The sequence below is a fragment of the Oncorhynchus mykiss genome, chromosome 3 (genome assembly GCF_013265735.2).
Source record: "Oncorhynchus mykiss isolate Arlee chromosome 3, USDA_OmykA_1.1, whole genome shotgun sequence".
Classification (NCBI taxonomy): domain Eukaryota; kingdom Metazoa; phylum Chordata; class Actinopteri; order Salmoniformes; family Salmonidae; genus Oncorhynchus; species Oncorhynchus mykiss.
In genome coordinates this window covers 49,834,979-49,855,143 of record NC_048567.1, presented here as the reverse complement: position 1 = coordinate 49,855,143, position 20,165 = coordinate 49,834,979, and the positions used below count along the sequence as shown (strand labels likewise).

Below are 20,165 nucleotides of genomic sequence, written 5' to 3'. Positions count from 1 at the left end.
TATAAGGAGTTTTTCCCTGAATTGGAATCGGAGGAAAGGGAATGAAAGGAGCCGTGTCTGGTTTGGGAGACTCACTGCACACAATCGGTAGCATGCTCTGAGGTTGGGAAATACAACTTGACTCAGAGGGATGTCTTTAGTGGCTTCCTGTGACCACAGATTATTGTAACTTGATCCCGAAATGTCACAGTTGATTATGGTTGAGCACGAGAACTGTAAGTAGCCTATATGGCAAAAATACAGTAAGGTTAAAGGTACAATGCAGCCGTTTTCATCTCAATATCAAATCATTTCTGGGTAACAATTAATTTACTTACTGTGACTGTTTTCAACTAAAATGGTCAAAAATAAACAAAAATAGCTTCTCAGCAAAGAGCAATTTCTCAAGCAAGAATTTAGCTAGGATTGTAAAATAAAAACTAGCTGTTATTGGCAGAGAGGTTTGGAACTCTATTTCTTATTGGTCGATTAACTAATTTACCGCCTGGAGATGTCACCAGAGGGGTATCCTGCGAAGCAAACATTTTCTAAAGCTAACCAGCTTCAGTTAGCATCACATTCCAGCTCAGGATTCATCCGAACTACAGTACGTACTACAATGGTGGATATTGCTTGTCCGCCTGCCGCTAACCCTTGGAGGCTTGTAGCTGTGCGTGCATGTCGCTGTTCGAACACCGAACTCTTCATTGAGACATTGTTGAAACCGTCAACCCATGGGCAAGTCAGTGCCACATTTTCACTTGTGCCAAAATCAAAATGAAGGAAAATGTATCTTGCAAATTCAGCAGGCTGTGGTGTGAAATAGGCTTTTAGAAGTGCCATCTTTATTTTATTACTTATAGTTAATGCCATCTTTGATGTGCTTATCAATACATGAGCTACTTTCATCCCACTCCTATCGATAAAATAATGTTATTAAGTCATGCAAAAGTTTTACATTTCAAATGCATTTTGCCATTGCTAAATAATGTGTTAGAAAATAGTAAAATACCTAACACACAAAAAAACATTTGATTAATAAAATATTGAATCAGCCGTCTTCCTCAAAGGAAGGGGATGATGACGCAATCTTTGCAAGAGGGAGGGAATCTGATTTCATTGGTCCTCAACTCGCGGCTCAGTCATTTCATTTAGGGTGAGGGGAGTTAGCTGTGAGTTAGCCTGCCCCGGAGCAGGTTAGTTCTGAAGGATTCATTGCCATAGAAATTTAGCTGACTAAAAGGTGAGCGCCACTTTCGTATGACTGGTTATCCCGAGTTGAACTCAGAGTTGACCAAAGTTACCTCGCTAACTCCTCAAACCAGGTATGTAGGATACCCCTTAGGCAGGCCAAAACAGACTGAAATGGCAGGCTGTCTTTTCAACCAGCTCTTACACTAAAAGGGCATTATCATCGTTTTCACATTTTCACAGTATTATTCTAACCTCATAGTGTGGAAATATACACTGACTATACCAAACATTAGAAACAACTGTTGAGCTTGGAAAAACCCAGCAGCGCTGCAGTTCTAGACACAAACCGGTGCGCCTGGCATACCCCGTTCAAAGGCACTTAAATCTTTTGTCTTGCCCATTCACCCTCTGAATGGCACACGTACCCAATCCATGTCTCAATTGTCTCAAGGCTTAAAAATCCTTCTTTAACCTGTCTCCTCCCCGTCCTCTACATTTATTGAAGTGGATTTAACAAGGGACATCAATAAGGAATCATAGCTCACCTGAATTCACCTGGTCAATCGACAGTATGTAATGGAAAGAGGTGTTCTTAATGTTTTGTTTACTCCAGTGTATATAAAACACAGTAAAATCACATTTTTGATTGCACTGGGCCTTTAATATTTTATTTCTGTGTTTTATATGACATATCCTATAAATTATATAAAATCAATGCAATACCAGCCTGCATCACACTAAATATATTGATACATTGCTGAGTTTTCCCTCATTTTTGTGCAGATAAATGGCTTTTTAGGGTTAGTTGGCGCTGTTCAGTGAAAGCTGAAAGGTCATTCTGTAATACAGGTACAATTCAGCATTGTTGCTTTCGGTTTATCATGCCCACTAACAGCCTTTTGTATTCTCAGTAAATACACAGATGTGAGTGCATTCGCAAAACAACCCCCACAAAATACTTCTCACTTGTCTAGGTCAACGCCTGAAGTTCTTTTGTGCCTTCGACATCGTCTTTGTCTTACATAATTAACGTGTTACACGCTAGAATAATTTAAATTGCTGCTACAAAAATGTGGATGGGGGCTATTTTAAAAATTGCTGAATTTGTTTACTGATTGTATGCAGCCATTGACTTTGCCATTATCTGAAAAGAGCTCTGATTAGTGACTAGGCTGTGGCAGGCAGAGAGCAGGCAAATGGACAGGGTTAAAATACAGACCATTTTCTCATATTGTTCCCAGGTCATCTCTGCAAGGGATTACTTGGTGGACAGTATAAGTGTGTCGTTTCAGATCCGAGGCCATTTTCCAATAGCCTTTCAACTGACTTTGTGTGACAGACTGTACGTCGTGAACTACCTCAGAACTCTGATGAATATCTCAAATGTGTAGCTTGTGACCTTTTCATATTTCTTCACAGCCGTGGAACGGATATCCCGCTGCCTCTTGCTTTCTACAAAGTTTCTATTTGTCCTGTGATTAAGAAGGTATGAAGAAGGCATTCGGTTATATTCTCTTCAAATACACAGAAACGCATCACAATGCAGCCTCCTTTCCGAGCTATTATAACAAACTATTGAAATATAGTACAGTACTGGCTGCGCCAGTGTACACTAAATTACTTTCATGAAAGGGTGTGTTGTGTATGGAAGGATTTAGTTCCCTTAGACAACTGGTCTGAGAGGAGGTTGTCCGCTTTTGTTGATGCAATTGAGGACCACCCACTGTAACTAAGCTATAGCAATGATTTACTCACTAGGACAAAGTCATGTTGGGTGAGATTTGCCTACGGAGGATAATTGTGACCATTACTTTTGTCGACTGTCTCTGGGAAATACCTGTTCTAGTGAGGTTGTACTGTTTTTAACAGGTATAACATGTACTATATAGACGTTACATCACTAGATGAATGTGTCCCCGGGCACCGAAGACGTGGATGTCGATTAAGGCAGCCCCCCGCACCTCTCTGATTCAGAGGGGTTTGGGTTAAATGCGGAAGACACATTTCAGTTGAAGGCATTCAGTTGTACAACTGACTAGGTATCCCCCTCTCCCTTTCGTTTTCTGACTAAAGATACAGGTACAGTATGTTTCCTGTGATACTGTGTTGTCTTCTGTCTGCAGTGGCCTCAGGGAGAAGCAGCCATGTTAATATTGTTTCTAAACCCCGTTTAGAGGCTTCCCAGGGGCTTACATTTAGAGGCTTATATTTCTATCTACCTGAATGACTTTGTTTTGACATTGTACTTATGGATGCATTGAAATGTATTTCCAAGATGTTATTATTCGGGTTTTGCGTCAAATGATACGTGCTTACGTACAGCCGCTAGTGAAAGTCTCACCACACCTTCAACAGTTCACATTTTGCTGCCTCAGAGATGGAATCCGCAGTAGGGGGTAACAGCGCCACTGACCACCCCACCACCATTGTTATTGTTTTTGTTGCCGAGCTGAGGAGCGTTGCGTAGCAACATATAGGCCCATCCACTGTTTTTGTCAAAGTGTTTCAAAGCTCAGTCAATTTGGTCGATAATCATTGATGGACAGCAATATTCAAACCTTTTCTCAGATTTCAAACAAATGTGAGCCAGGACTGAGACTGGACCACTCAGGAACGCTCAACACCTCTTGGAAAGCCATTCAGGTGTGTCTTTGCCATTAAAATGTGTGTAATTGTCCTGCAGAAAAAATATAACTATTCCAGGGTTGAGTTTTCAGAAGACTGAGGCAGGTTTTCCTCTAACTTTTTACCTGGGCTTTGCTCCTTCTATATTTTCTTTGATCTTGACAAACACCCCAGTCCCTGCCAGTGGCAAACATATCCATAACATGATGCTGCCACCACAGTACTTGGAAATACAGAGGGTTCACTCTGTTGTGTTGTATTGGATTTTAACCAAACCTTTTGTTTTTAATTTAGGCCAAAAAGTGCATTTCTTTGCTGTGTTGTTTTTCAGTATTACTTAACGGGCTTGTTTGCAAACATAATGGATGGTTTGGAATAGATTTTTTAACACCTGCTTCTTTTCACTTTGCCATACAGGCCAGTAATGTGGAGTGAATGCAATGTTGATCCTCTGTATTTTCAAGTATTGTGGTGGCAGCATCATGTTATGAGCATGCTTGTCATCGGCAAGGGACTGGGGAGTTTGTCAGGATCAAAATAAAAATGAAAGCCCTAGTAAAAAGGAAACCCTGCCTCTGTCTTCTGAATACCTAACCCTGGGATGGAGTTATATTTTTTAGCAGGACAATTACACACATGTGAATGCAAAAGACATACCAGAATGGCTTTTCAAGAGGTGTTGAGAAGTTGGAAAAATCATATTCCAAATTATTCACAACTGTAATGGCTGCCAAAAGCGTTTCTACCAACAAGTAGTACCTCTGGGGTGTGCACGATCAAGACTTCTTCATTTTTAAAATTTGTATTAATTTGGACCCATTTTTATCAATTTTCTTTCACTCTGAAAGTGTGGAGTAGGTTATGCAGATCCCTCGGAAACATTTAAAAAAATAAATGTTTATTTAATTTTATGGCAGGAAAATGGGAAAGCTTTGCCAGTGTTGTGTAGGCTTTCACTAGACACTGTATGTGCTTGCTTTTTTTGTTGACACAAAGAATGAAGCAGATCCTCAAACCAAAACCAGCTCTGTTTTTTTCTGTGTGTAGAAAACAGTCCTTCTAAATAGGGATGAAATTATGTGGATGCTTTTACTGGGACTTAACGACTATCTGTTTTGACACACCATTGTTGTCCCTCTGTGGACTCCTTAGAGACTAAGCGGTATGTTCCACAAGTTACCCATTAAACATTGCTGGTTTTGTTTTGCAATTACAGTACAGGCTGCAATATTCCAGGCACTTCTTTTATATTGCTTGATTATACGGTTGGGGTGAGCACACTTTTTCTTGTCTGGAACAGTATGTTTGTCTGAAAATTAGAAACGTGGTTTCTCCAAACATCTTTTCAGAGCACTAGCCGAGTGTCAGTGAAGTGCTTTTTAGTGCATGTGCCTGTGCCAAACTGGAGGACTGGTTGACCTGATTCGTATCCAATGAGGTGGAGGTTTGTGAAACCTCAGCCATACTGTACACTAGATCAGCTGTAAAACTCAACCCTTTTACTTTATTCCCAATGACCATCATGGAAGCCCTTTGTAAATGTAGGCCTATCTGCTATCGTTTCATTTTCCTTGAATGACACTAGACACTACTTTCCCCTCCGCGTTTCAATTCGATTATTGTCAAGGGCGATAGGTTCCTATTATGGTTTGTTCTATAGTCAAAACAACACTCTCTTGTTTATGTATATTTGTATCATTAACTGGTTGGCGTATTGATGAAGTGCGTGATTATGTTCTAAACAGTGCGTTCTCCGACTCTACGCACCTCAGCTGGAGACTTATTGAAGCCAGACAGTTGTCAAACAGGCTTTTCAGCCTGGCGTTGGAACTTTCAAGTCAAGTCAGACCAAGTTGCTCAATTCTCCCAGTAGTGTGCATGTTATGAACATTTTTCAACCCCTATGGTTTAAAAAAATAATAATAAACTGGTATAAACAGTGGATTTGATTTTAACGTAACCTTCCAAAAACTATGAAGGGGCATTTTGGCATCCTGAAAGCTGATTCTATTGAATGCCTCAGTTTCCCATGTTTCACAAGGGAATGGTTTGAAGGGTATGTATGTGCTCCCAGTGCTTCTACAGTGACTGTAACATCGTTGGATCCTCTTCCTCAGACACGGACACGTTCTAGCTCGACTGTTCTGTGTCCCTCACCGGTAACCATATGCTTCCCCACATGGCCAAATTCACACTGGTTTGATCTCCAACTATTTATTGAAGAAACAAGATGCTCACAGACTAGTCCCTAGTAGCTGCATGAGCAGGCCAAAGGCAGTATCAGAAATCTTATGCTTATGAATCTGTTCGCCATAGCCTGATACTGTACATAGTTGTGAGTCATTCTCATCCATGTGTATTAATTGCTCAGTGTGCGTAGCCAAAGAAGTAGCATACAATGTAGTACATTCATCCACAAAGACTGTGGTCAACCAATTGGAAAACATCAGTTTTTCTTGTCTTCCACTCTTCTCACTCTAATGCCTTGAGCACCTGCATACTACTACGTTTAACCAATATTCTACTTAAACCAGCAGAAAAAGGCAGAGCAAAGCATTATTATATCTTACATGTGGACATATTGCCAGAGTATTGAATCTTTAACAGTAATATCAAGTATTTCAGGGAGTGCTTGCTGTCTGTAATTTGATCAATCAAAACGTTGAACTTGAACATCTGAACTTAAGAAATTGCCAGTCAACAACCCAGATACTGACAGTATTTACCTATTGCATTGATGTATCTGCCAAATGATGTCAAAGGGAGTCTGGGGAATGAGACTGAATGCTGGCCTTCCTGTGTGGTGTTGGTGTGGAGGGTGATCATGTGACTCACAGAGAAGTTGTAGACAGGAACCTCTGGTGATGACAACTCGCCCTGTTCCCCACTTCTGACCTTTAGGCACTTCTAGTGTCTGTGTCCCCTGGGTAAAAACATGACTAACAGAATCATCCACTGGTAACATTGTAAAATACTGTTTGTGATGGAAAGGAAATGACTGTGATGAAAGCATAATGTAGCACTCTGTAGCTTCCTAGTAAATCAAATCAAAATGTGTTGGTCACAAAGACATATTTGGCAGATGTTATTGCGGGTGTAGCGAAATGCTTGTGGTGTAGTGAAATGCTTATAGCCAGTCACACTGCATTCACAGAAATTATTGTTCAGTTGGATAGCCACAAAATGCACAAATGGTTGTGTTTTACCTTTGTTTTCGTTACTAGAGAGGCACTTCATGTCTAACTAGTCTAAACTCATGTTTTGTATGTGGGAGCATTTGTCACTGCTTGTTGAGCAGTTTGATCACGGTGTGATTTGGACTCAGTAGTCATTACAACATACTCCAAACTATTTCCAGTATTCAGAGAAATAGTATCTGAAGTGACCCCAGCCCCATTTCCAAGTATTCCATGTATGTATATTCAATTATTACAGCATTTCCATCGTTTAATTTAATCGCCAGAGCAAAGAAACGATGGGATAAGTTACTTCCTATTTATGTTCTGTAAGAGCGCAATCATTTTTTTTTTTTTGAAATGCACAGCCTATGTGCTTTTCTCTGTGTGTGTGTGTGTGCTCCTGCAATTATATCATTTGCTGTCTTACAGAGTGATGTGATTTCCTAGAGACACAGAGCGGATCCACGGCATTTTGCTCTTTTTACCGGTGGAAACCATGAATCCTCCTCCAGCGTGTTTGTGGCCTGTGTTGATATATACTGTCTCACCGTTTAAATGAGCATTTGGGATTCTGGCAGAATGAAGAGTTTTTGTCAGCCTCCACTCATCGTGGGTGATTAGACTAAAACGTCTACCCATCTTGACTGGAGATCACAGCAGCTCCAGATAACATGCTTGGTGATTGAAGGTCGAAATATTTTGAATTCTAATGGGGCTTGGCGGATGAATTGCCTGAAATAGACTGTAGAATTTGTCTGCTTCCTCCTCCTGCCCCCCTTCCCTGTCTGCTGTGAAAAGAACCATTGGGAATGGCTGGGCCCGATGATCATAGAATTATTGGACGGTGATTCTAAACCCCTCAAAGAGGAGTTGCTATGGTGATCCCTTTCCAAACTGTAAAATGATTCACCTTTTTGAAAGGCTGGAGGGTCTGAAAGCCGAACACATCATTGTTCAGGTTGCGGTTGGTTAGGAAATTGCTGGTGCCTGTGCAATCAGCACCGCTATGGTAGTTAAGAATCTAAAAAGGTTTGTTCTCTGAATGATGTGGGACAACAGTGATGTGCATATGATGGTTCCTTTCAATCAAGGCGCTCTCGGACCCACTGGCTTTAAAAAAAATGACAGAGGAGACTTAAATGAAAAGCGAATGAACACCATTATTGTCTATCAGAGTTAATGAAAACGGTAGCCTCCCCAGTACATTCATTCTTCAACTGCATAAATATCCAACTAGACTGAGAGGTTATCTTCCCAGTCAGATGTCAGCTCTTCACTTTGGCACCTATTTTCAGTGACAAAAATATTGCTGAAGGGATACACATTTGATACATCGGTTTGTTTGGAAGTACTGCAATTGGTTTGAGATTATATTGGAATGGGAGATACCTTGAGGTAGCCGACTGATATTCATAGGATGAAACACTGTCATTTCTTTACAATCAATTCGGAAATATGGTTTCTTGCCAGAAACATGAGGATGTCCTTTTAGATATACAAACATGCAATTTCTGATGTCTTTAAACATTTCTTTTTAGATACAGATGTATTTTCCATTTTTGCAATCCGTTGAGAAACTAAATAACCCAAAACAAGTGAGAGGAGTCCTACATGTAAGTCTGCTATCAACATTTTTTTTTCATGATATATATATAAAAAGAAATCAACATAAATAATCCTGTCTACATTGCCAGTGTTTTGATGCAGGGAAGACGGCTATAATGGGCTTTTCCTGACAAACTCATAAAGTAGTTTTACTGCTTTGAATACCAGGAGAATTGCGGTATTAGATTTGTATAGAACATCTTAAAAGCGGGGCCAGGAATGCAAGCGCTTCAGATCTGCTCTTCCCCCTCTCGCATGTGAAAACATGCACAGGAAGTTAGCAGCCAGTGAGTCAAATAAAATCAATAAACTGTTATTTATCACATGCTTCTTAAACAACCGTGATAGACTAATAGTGAAATGCTTACTTACGGGTCCCTTTCCAACAATGCAGAGTTAACGATAAAGATACAAAAATATGTAGAAATAGTGTCACGAGGAACAAATACATAGTGAATAACTATAAAGACTTAAAGTAACGTGGCTATATACAGGAAGTACCAGTACCAAAGTCGATGTGCAGGGGTACGAGGTAATTGAAGTAGCTATATACATGTAGGTAGGGGTAAAGTGATTAGGCAACCGGATAGATAATAGACAGTAGCAGCAGCGTATGTGGTACGTGTGAATGAGTGTGTGTGGAGTCAGTATGCATGTGTGCACCTGCTATGTATGTGTGGGCATATGTAGTGTGTGTACAGATGTAGGATAATTTGATCGCTCTTTTGTTGCTGAGAAATGCAAACTTTTAGTGTATTTCAGTTTTAAAATTTCAGACTCGATTTGACCTAATGAAAAATGTCCATTAATTATAATCCACATAATAATTCACATTTCCTATTGCTGCAGGGTAATTCTCCTGCTGTACCAACTGGCTCAAATTAGTATCCTACACATCCTATGTGTGTGTTGGGATGTCAGTGTATGTATGTGTGAGTTTGTGGGTAGAGTCCAGTGTGTGTGCATAGAGTCAATGCAAGAGAGTTAGCGCAATAAAGGGTCAATGCCGGTAGCTATTTGATTAGCTATTTAGCTACCACTGTTGTGTCATCGGCAAACTTAATGATGGTATTGGAGTCGTACCTGGCCGTGCAGTCATGAGTGAACAGGGAGTACAGGAGGGGTCTAAGCAGGCACCCCTGAGGGGCCCCCGTGTTGAGTGTCAGCGTGGCGGATGTGTTCTGGCCTACCCTTACCATCTGGGGGGTGGCCCGTCAGAAAGTCCAGGATGCAGTTGCAGAGGGAGGTGTTTAGTCCCAGGGTCCTTAGCTTAGTGATGAGCTTTGAGGGTACTATGGTGTTGAACGCTGAGCTCTAGTCAATGAATAACATTCTCACATAGGTGTTCCTTTAGTCCAGGTGGGAAAGGGCAGTGTGGAGTGCAATAGAGATTGCATCATCTGTGGATCTGTTAGGGCGGTATGCAAATTGGAGTCGGTCTAGGGTTTCTGGGATAATGGTGTTGTCAGTCATGACCAGCCTTTCAAAGCACTTCATGGCTACAGGAGTGAGTGCTACGAGTCGATAGTCATTTAGGCAGGTTACCTTAGTGTTCTTGGGCACAGGGACTATGAAACATGTTGGTATTACAGACTCAGACAGGGAGAGGTTGAAAATGTCAGTGAAGACACTTGTCAGCTTATGCTCGGAGTACACGTCCTGGTAATCCGTTTGCCTTGCGACCTTGTGAATGTTGACCTGTTTAAAGGTCTTACTCACATCGGCTGCAGAGAGCGTGATCACACTGTCGTCAGGAACAGCTGATGCTCTCATACATGTTTCAGTGTTACTTGCATAGAAGTAATTTAGCTCGTCTGGTAGGCTCATGTCACTGGGCAGCTCTCGGCTGTGCTTCCCTTTGTAGACTGTAATAGTTTGCAAGCCCTGCCACGTCCGACGAGCATCGGAGCCGGTGTAGTACGATTCGATCTTAGTCCTGTATTGACGCTTTGCCTGTTTGATGAGGAGGATAGAATTATGGTCAGATTTGCTTAGTGGAGAGCGAGGGAGAGCTTTGTATGTGTTGCGTGTGGGGTAAAGGTGGTCTAGAGTTCTTTTCCCCTCTGGTTGCACATTTAACATGCTGGTGGAAATTTGGTAAAACAGATTTAAGTTTCCCTGTATTAAAGTCCCCGGCCACTAGGAGCGCCGCCTCTGGATAAACATTTTCCTGTAGGGCTTATGGCGGTACACAGCTCATTGAGGGCGGTTTTAGTGCCAGCATCGGTCTGTGGTGGTATGTATTCAGCTACGAAAAATTCTGAGGAAAACTCTCTCGGTAGATAGTGTGGTCTACAGCTTATCATGAGATACTCTACCTCAGGTGAGCAAAACCTTGAGATTTCCATAGATATCGTGCACCAGCTGTTGTTTACAAATAAACTTAGACCGCCACCCCTTGTCTTACCAGAGGCTGCTGTTCTATCCTGCCGATACAGTGTAGAAACCGCCAGCTGTATGATGTTCATGTCGTCGTTCAGCCACGACTAGGTGAAACATAAGATATTAGTTTTTAATGTCCCGTTGGCAGTTTAGTCTTGCTTTTAGGTCATCGATTTTATTTTCCAATGACTGGATGTTTGTCAATAGAGCGGATGGCAGTGGGGTTTTACTCGCTCCCCTACGATTTCACAGAAGGCAGCCCGACCTCCACCCCCTTTTTCTCTGTCATCTCTTCACGCAAATGACGTGGATTTGGGCCTGTTCCCGGGAATGCAGTATATCCTTCACGTTGGACTCGTTAAAGGAAAAGCATCTACCAGTTCGTGGTGAGTAATCGCTGTTCTGATGTCCAGAAGATATTTTCGGTTATAAGAGATGGTAGCAGCATCATTATGTACAAAATAAGGGACTGTTAAAAAAAATAAGTTACAAACAACGCAATTTTTTATTACAAAATAACACATTTGGTTAGGAGCACGTAAAACGTCAGCCATACAATTTTATGGACCTTCCTCTGACTGCCTGGTGTACAGGTCCTGGATGGCAGGAGCTCGGCCCCAGCGATGACTGTAATTTGACTGAATTATGTTGACCACATAGCCTCTCCAGGTAGCAACATGATTTATACATTTTTTATTTAACCTTTATTTAGCTAGGCAAGTCAGATTTTTAGTTACATTGACAGCCTACTTGTAAAGCCCCCCCCGGCCAAACCCGGATGACGCTGCGCCAATCCCTATGGGACTCCCGATCATGGCCGGTTGTGAAACAGCCAGGGATCGAACCCTGGTCTGTAGTGATGCCTCTAGCACTGCGATGCAGTGCCTTAGACCGCTGCGCCACTCGGGAGGCCTAGAGGAGTCAGTTTGATCAGTATTTACTTGTGACATGTTTCTCCTGTCTCTCCTTGTCTTTGTACTTGACGGAAAAGTAATGACATCAGTCCCTTAAACTAGCTGCCTGTTTTCAAGTGTTTCACCTCTACAAACTGAAAATATACGGCCTCTTGAAACAGTTGTCACCCTGGTTCATTGAAAGCTCACATGTCAGCAACCCAGAGGAGTAACAAGCTGTAAAACCAAAAACAATCAATGAGCCCATTATTGTGCCAAATGATTTGAACTAGAGACGTAACAGACCTTGTTCAATACCTATTTGTAATTTCTTATGTCTGTGAATTGTATTATTTTCACTATGGGAATGGAATTCTACATCGCAGATGCTGTAAAAGGCAAAGTCAATCTATTGAGACATGCTAACAAAAGAGAAGGCAGTGCATGTTAGAGAGATAGGCACTGTTACTCTGTTTCCCTAGTCCCTAGCTCCCACTGGTGCTCCCACTGGTGCTGCTACTGGTGCTCTCACTGGTGCTCTAACGTAAGAGTCCTATCCCATGACTTTGCTGAGGAAGCAAAGCTTCCCCAGACTCCACTCCTTACGGCCATTCTCTGGTCAGAGCATTGTTGTGCCGCTCGGGCCCTTAAAAGATAAAGCCCTTTGTTCTGTCAATAAAGGAACACCTGCTAATGGTCTCTTCAAAACATACAGTATTTGAAACAAAGCAGTAAAATGTTAATTGGAAGATAGACTTGACTCCTGAAACCAGGCTCTCTCCCCTCCCCCCCCCCCCCCCCCCCCCCTCTTCTTTTTATTTTTTTACTGTCTTCCTTGTGGCTTTGTGTGGCGCCGCAGTCTCATAAGTGCCGTCTTCACAGAGGCCTACCCAGACCCAGTCGTTAAAGGCCTAATTGTGGAGATTTACCTCCTCCGGTTTTTTTTCTTCTTCTTCCCTCTTTCTCCTCATGCATAGATAGTAGCCCAGTTACTAAGGCCTGAATGGGGCTGGTGTGATGTAAATGTGAAATTAGAGGAAATGAAAGTAAATGACTTTGGAATGTAGTGTTCAGTAAAGGCTGTTGGTAGATCACTGAAGGGGTAGGGGATCATCTGCTCCTTCGACCTAGACGGTACAGCTTCTTCCTCACAATCCACTTGTGAATTCCGTGTGTGTAATAGTGAGTTATCCGTTTGTTGGGAGGGCTGTTATTTAGAAGATTAACCTTGTCAACATATGACTGTTATTGTTATGTCCAGCCTTTCCAACAAATATATATATTAGAGATACAGCCCATAGAACAATTATCCCTCACACACATTCTTGTTTGATCTATCCCCAAAAAAGAATGACAATCCTTTGTCAGTATATACATTTATGCCTCTCACAGATGATTCACATTGCGTTATTTTCACTTTAAGTTCATGAAGGGACCGTGCACACAATAGCACATTTTCATTCCAATCAGTGTAGAACTGGGAGCTGGCAAATTGGAGCAGCAAAACAATAATTCTACTGATTGGCCTCTTTCTGTGTGGCGTAAGTGAACTGTTTATACTGTGGAGTACCTCTGGAAGAGGAGAGGAACCAAAACAGCCTGATTAGGCAAAGTGTAATTGGATAAGTTCATTTTACCATGAGTATGACAACGACACGCATGATCATGATAGCTTGCACCAAGGTGTAGAGCTTCTGTTGACTCGAATGAGACTGGCAAATTTGATTTCATGTTAATCTGTCATTTTGTTGTTGATCTCATCACGCTATCAGAGTTCAAAATGATTGAATGGTGACGTAAGCAGTTGCATTTCCATAGATTGATTGCTTGTTTGTGTAATGTCAGAAGAAGAAGAAGCCAGTGTAACATGCACATAAAGAATGTACATATGTACTACCATTCAAAAGTTTGGAGTCACTTAGAAATGTCCTTGTTTTTAAAAGAAAGCACATTTTTTGTCCATTAAAATAACATCAAATTGATCAGAAATACAGTGTAGACATTGTTAATGTTGTAAATGACTATTGTAGCTAGAAACAGCAGATTTTTTTTATGGAATATCTACAAGTACAGAGGCCCATTATCAGCAACCATCACTCCTGTGTTCCAATGGCACGTTGTGTTGGCTAATTGATCATTAGAAAACGCTTTTGCAATTATGTTAGCACAGCTAAAATTAGTTGTTCTGATTTAAAGAAGCAATACAACTGGTCTTCTTTAGGCTAGTTGAGTATCTGGAGCATCAGCATTTGTGAGTTCAATTACAGGCATAAAATGTCCAGAAACAAAAAAACTTTCTTCTAAAACTAGTCAGTCTATTCTTGTTCTGAGAAATTAAGGCTATTCCATGTGAGAAATTGCCAAGAAACTGAAGATATCGTACAACGCTGTGTACTACTCCCTTCACAGAACAATGCAAACGGACTCTAACCAGAATAGAAAGAGGAGTGGGAGGCCCCAGTGCACCGCTGAGAAAGGGGACAAGTGTCTAGTTTGAGAAACAGACGCCTCACAAGTCCTCAAATGGTAGCTTCATTAAATAGTACCCGCAAAACACCAGTCTCAACGTCAACAGTGAAGAGGCGACTCCAGGATGCTGGCCTTCTAGACAGAGTTCCTCTAGTGTCTGTGTTCTTTTGCCCACTTTAATCTTTTATTTCTATTGGCCAGTCTGAGATGTGGCTTTTTCATTGCAACTCTGCCTAGAAGGTCAGCATCCCGGCGTTGCCTCATCACTGTTGACGTTGAGACTGGTGTTTTGCGGGTACTATTGAATGAAGCTGCCAGTTGAGGACTTGTGAAGTGTCTGTTTCTCATACTAGACACTCTAATGTACTTGTCCTCTTGCTCAGTTGTGCACCGGGGCTTCCCACTCCTCTTTCTATTCTGGTTAGTGTCTGTTTGCTCTGTTCTTTGAAGGGAGTAGTACACAGCGTTGTACAAGATCTTCATTTTCTTGGCAATTTCTTACATGGATTAGCCTTCATTTCTCAGAACAAGAATAGACTGACTAGTTTCAGAAGAAAGTTTTTTTGTTTCTGGACATTTTATGCCTGTAATCGAACCCACAAATGCTGATGCTCCAGATAGTCAACTAGTCTAAAGAAGTTTTAATGCTTATTTAATCAGCACGACAGTTTTCAGCTGTGCTAGCAAAATGGTTTTCTAATGATCAATTAGCCTTTTAAAATGATAAACTTGGATTAGCTAACACAACATGCCATTGGAACACAGGAGTAATGGTTGCTGATAATGGGCATCTGTACTCTTATGTAGATATTCCATAAAAAATCTGCCGTTTCCAGCTACAATAGTCATTTACAACATTAACAATGTCTATATTCTATTTCTGATCAATTTGATGTTCTTTTAATGGACAAAATACATACTTTTCTTTCAAAAGCAAGGACATTTCTAAATTCTTTGAACGGTAGTGTATATCAGACAGTATACCACGGGTATGACCAAAAAATACTTTTTACTTTTGTAATTACTTTGGTAGCCAGTTTATAATAGCAATAAGGCACCTCTGGGGTTTGTGTTATATGGCCAATATACAGTACCACGGCTAACGGCTGTATCCAGGCACTCCGTGTTGCATCGTGCATAAGAACAGCCCTTAGCCGTGATATATTGGCCATATATTGGCCACCCTTGGGCCTTATTGCTGAAATATAACACAGCACATAACTCAATTAGTTAAACAGGGGAGAGGAAGTCTCAGGAAACTGCAGTGTTGTTGTAATACTTGTTAAAACACCCATCCATGCCATGAATCATCAACATTTCCAACATGAATCATGGTTGAAACTTGTTCTAAATCAGAAGTATGACAGCCATGATAAGTGGCATGAATCAATCAAATGATGTACTTTCCTCACTGGGCCTCAACTGTCAACACTCCTCTCCACTGAGGTGTCAACACTTCAAGCGGGAGTGCTGTTCGAATATAAAGTAACTCTTCGCCAAAACACGCAGATGTCAAACATATCATGCATCATCCATTAACACAGCAATGCTTTAACCTGAGATTCAATGTCCTGACAGACACTACACAGCAGGGTTGTGCTCAATTCAGAATTTTGGAATTGACTCCCATTCAACTCCCGATTTAAAACTGAAATTGAATTGGCCAAACCCCACAGGATTTTGAATTTGAATTTGAGTGACAGGAAGTAGAATTTAATTCAGTGCAATTCAAATAAATTCCACTTAGCCATAGAACATGAGTTTCATTGAATCTGACAGGTCACTAGATAACAAATAGTATATCACTTTTCTCTGGAAACAATGTTCATTTCCTGTACTCTTTTAACGTTAGTGCTTAGAACAAGCAAATTTATGGCAACAAATCATTTCATTTGTTTGGCTTTTTTTCTAAAGCTTTAGGGCCAACTTGAGGATTAAAGTAATGGATCCTGGGAAATGTAGTATTTCCCCCATATTGTTTGTTGTTATGAAAAATAATGACTTTGAATATTCGCATATAGGTTTTGTTTTCATTAATCATTAATTTTAAGATTTTGTCCTGAAAATCTATTGTTTCAACAAATCAAATCAAATTTTATTGGTCACATACACATGGTTAGCAGATGTTAATGCGAGTGTAGCGAAATGCTTGTGCTTCTAGTTCTGACCATGCAGTAATATCTAACAAGTAATCTAACAATTTCACAACAACTACCTTAAACATACAAGTGTAAAGGAATGAATAAGAATATGTACACATAAATATATGGATGAGCGATGCATGTATATAATGACACGTTTTATGTACAATATGGATATTGTTGTAGATTACACCTAATACAGAATAGGAGAGGCATTTGAATTTGATTTAATTTCAGTAACTTAAATTCTATTTCCTTTTCATTCAAATTCAAATTGCAATTCTGTATCCTGTTTGCGACAAATTTAATTAAACGTCTAGAATTTAATTGGAATTTCCGAGGCTCTCTCAATTCAATTTTGAAGTTAGCACAACCCTGCTACACAGGTGGATGATAAAACTTCATTTATCCTGAAAATGTAAGGTTTAAGTGCAACTGAAGATCAGTGTTTTACAAAAACAGTTTTAATGATTTTCAAAAAAACTCATTGTTAATGCTTGTCAGGTAGAAGAAGATGTGTAAGGGTATGCTGCTAATGAGCTTAACCATACACAGAAACAACATATTTGTGTTTAGTTACATGGTGTTTTACTCGTGGCTTTATAGAAGTAAAAGTTTCAGAAAACAAGTTAAAATATCGTCCGGATGTCCGAGAAGCCATAAAGGATTCTTGTCACCTGCCAGTTGGGTGAATGGTAACGATCACTGTGCTGACACTAGTTAATGGCATAGTAGATAGTGGGCCAGAGAGATGGCCATGGCTGGTGTTAAAGGATGTCAGTCCCCGTCTGACAGATGCCTCCCACTACCCCTCCATTCCTGCCCCGTGGCCGGAACCCTGAGCCCTTCTCCAGAATCAGGAGGAGGACATCATCAGTGGCTGGCTAAATTGTGTGGTTAAGTGCTTCATTATCTAATCACCATCAAGACCATTGCAACTAGGCCATTGATTAGCAGAGGGAAGGCCCTGTTTTATGTATTCATATTTACAGTAACATTTTACGTATGAATACATTTTTATTTCCAGGTGGGCATTATTTAACTGTTTGTGTTTGGTTTATACCTCACCATTTTAAGAGGCTGTGCCAGACAGCCTCTTAGAAATTAACTAGCTACACACCATACAGATGTACATTCTGGCACAGGCACAGGTACAGAAAGTTGTCTTGTTTCTCAGCACAATAAAAACAGAAACGCCTTTGGCTAAATTCACACATTGGGGTACTAAAGTTGGCAAAGAGTTAAAGTTTTCCATGTAAGTAAAAGGGGGAGCCCACAACTGTTAGAGGAATTTACCATGACACTGCAAGTTGAAGATTCATAGTGGTGCTTATGAAACGTCTGCTTGCTTACGGTATGTATTTTGTAGAATAGTCAAATGTATTGTGATTTGGCTATTACATTTACCATGGTTTTCTCCCACTGTGCTTCTTGAAGTGGATGTATTTATTCGTCCAATTTTCCCCTGAGAATGTAATCATTGTTGGTGATCTCAGTACTCATAGTACAACTTGTGACCTGAGGAACAGTCGATGCCATTGATCCTGATGATGCAGAGTGTGTGTGTGTGTGTGTGTGTGTGTGTGTGTGTGTGTGTGTGTGTGTGTGCGCATGTATCAGTGGAGGCTGCTGAGGGAAGAACGGGCCATAATAATGTCCGGAACGGAGCAAATGGAATGGCATCAAACACATGGAAACCATATGTTTGATGCATTTGATAACATTCCACCCATTCCGCTGCAGTCATTACCACGAGCCAGTCCTCCCCAATTAAGGTGCCACCAACCTCCTGTGGTGTGTGCTTGTGTGTATTTCTGAGGTTCAAGTACTTGTGCATGTGGCAGTGTGTTATAGTGATGTGATCCTCTTGCTGTATTGTAGGTGCGTTTGAGGATGAGGACATTGTCCACGTGGAGGGGAACGTGGACCCAGTGAGGGACATTGAGATCATCCATGAGGAGCTGAGGCTGAAGGATGAGGAGATGATCGGGCCCATTATGGAGAAGCTGGAGAAGGTGGCCGTGAGAGGAAGCGACAAGAAACTCAAACCTGAATACGTGAGTCAATGTCTCAGCATGTCCAATGCAGCTCCCACACAGCACCTGAGCACAAATAATAACCCTGCGTTCCACACACAGTGTCAATGAGGATTTTTTTTTTCTATCCCCCCCCCCCCCCCATAGGGTCTCCTTCCTCTCTTTGCACCATTCTCTCTCTTTTTCTGAGATTGAAAGTGATCGGGGGTCAGGGGTTTTCTGCTGTTGAAATCATGAATAGAGAGTTAGGTATTCAGCTGCTAACCCTGGGTCACAGTGCTGGGCTAATGAAAGTGTTTTCACAAGCCTCTTTTCATCTGAAGTAATACTCAAATCACAGCACAGCTCTCGCTAGCTCGCTCCCGCACCCACAGCAGTTTCTGAAAATTGGGTGAGGCCATACAATGGGTGACCCACAATCCCACATCCCAGATATGAATACAATAAATGTGCTTTGACAGAACATTCTTCGGTTCTCCGCAGTGAGACACAGAATAGACTGTGTAAGATTAGAGGGCGTCGAAATATACTGTATATCATGTCGAAATGCATGCGGGGCCCAAACCTAAGTAATAATATTGATATATATAACGAAGCTTTGCCGTATTCACTGCGGTAGTTCTGCTTCTGTCGTGATTGTATGATGTGCTCTGTGCAGGGCAGAGGGAGTGTGACCCAATGCAGAATGGGCGAGTGAGCGAGGTAATCTGGCCTTTCAGAGGGAGCGACGTGCTCAATTTCAGAACCCCTGCACATGGAGCCTCTGACCGCTCATTACACTAACGAGCGGGGCCATTTCACCTGCTGCAGGGGCCCCGGCCGGTCGGTCCCCCTCAGAGTAATCCCCCTTAGCAGCCCGGCAGACGGGCAGCCATTCAGGCCAGGCAGGTGGCCGCTGACGCACATAATTGCTGACAATTTTAGGCAATGAATAAAAATAATTTACATTACTTGTCAAAGGTTGTGTATGCCTTGCCAAGTGAAATCTATAGAAGGCTCCTTTAGAAGTGAGAGAATGGTCCTTATCAAAGGCTGCATTTCTTACAGGCTGAATTTGGTATTTGACACGTTCAGCTGAGTTTTATTTTGTTTTACTGAGAGCATCCTTCGTCCTTCTGTTTATGTCCAGGTTTAGGGTAGGCAGTACCTCTGCCACCGTATACCATGATTCTCCTTAATGTAAATAAATAAATGGTTTGGCAGCACGTCCTTTTATAGTGCCTCGAGTACCATAAAATAACCAGGTAAATGCCATGTATTTGAATTTAAACGGTAATAATTAGCACTTACTGAGTAATTATCGAGAACGTAGAATGAAGCACTGATTTCTGTAGCTGCAGCTTGTTTTCCCAGAGCTCCTCACTTAGTCCTCTCTCTTTCGAAAATACGCCTGAATACTGAATTAACACGCATTTAAGTACAGATATTTACATTTCTGTAGTGTGACATATTATACACATTTCTATACAAATAATGATGTTACTCAATATTCTATAGCTACCTACATGTGTTGGGTATTGATAGGACTGATACAAACATGGGGTGTTTTATAACTGAAGCTGATTATTCCTGTTATAAAATAGACATGATATCTGCACTTGTTCAAAAGTGATTGAAACCATGCCATCTGCCTTTTTCTGAGAATACTCGGCCAATTGAACC

At 41.2% G+C, this 20,165-nt stretch overlaps 1 protein-coding gene across 3 annotated transcripts in view; it reads left to right on the top strand.

Annotated features, from left to right (window-relative positions):
* The window catches only part of LOC110520118 (obg-like ATPase 1), a 47,306-nt gene that overhangs the window by 6,933 nt on the left and 20,208 nt on the right, over positions 1-20,165 (top strand). For all 3 annotated transcript variants that reach the window (XM_036974446.1, XM_036974445.1, XM_036974444.1), the window contains exon 5: positions 18,349-18,524. In XM_036974446.1, coding sequence (XP_036830341.1) covers positions 18,349-18,524 — 176 coding nt within the window. The remainder of the gene's footprint in view (positions 1-18,348; positions 18,525-20,165) is intronic.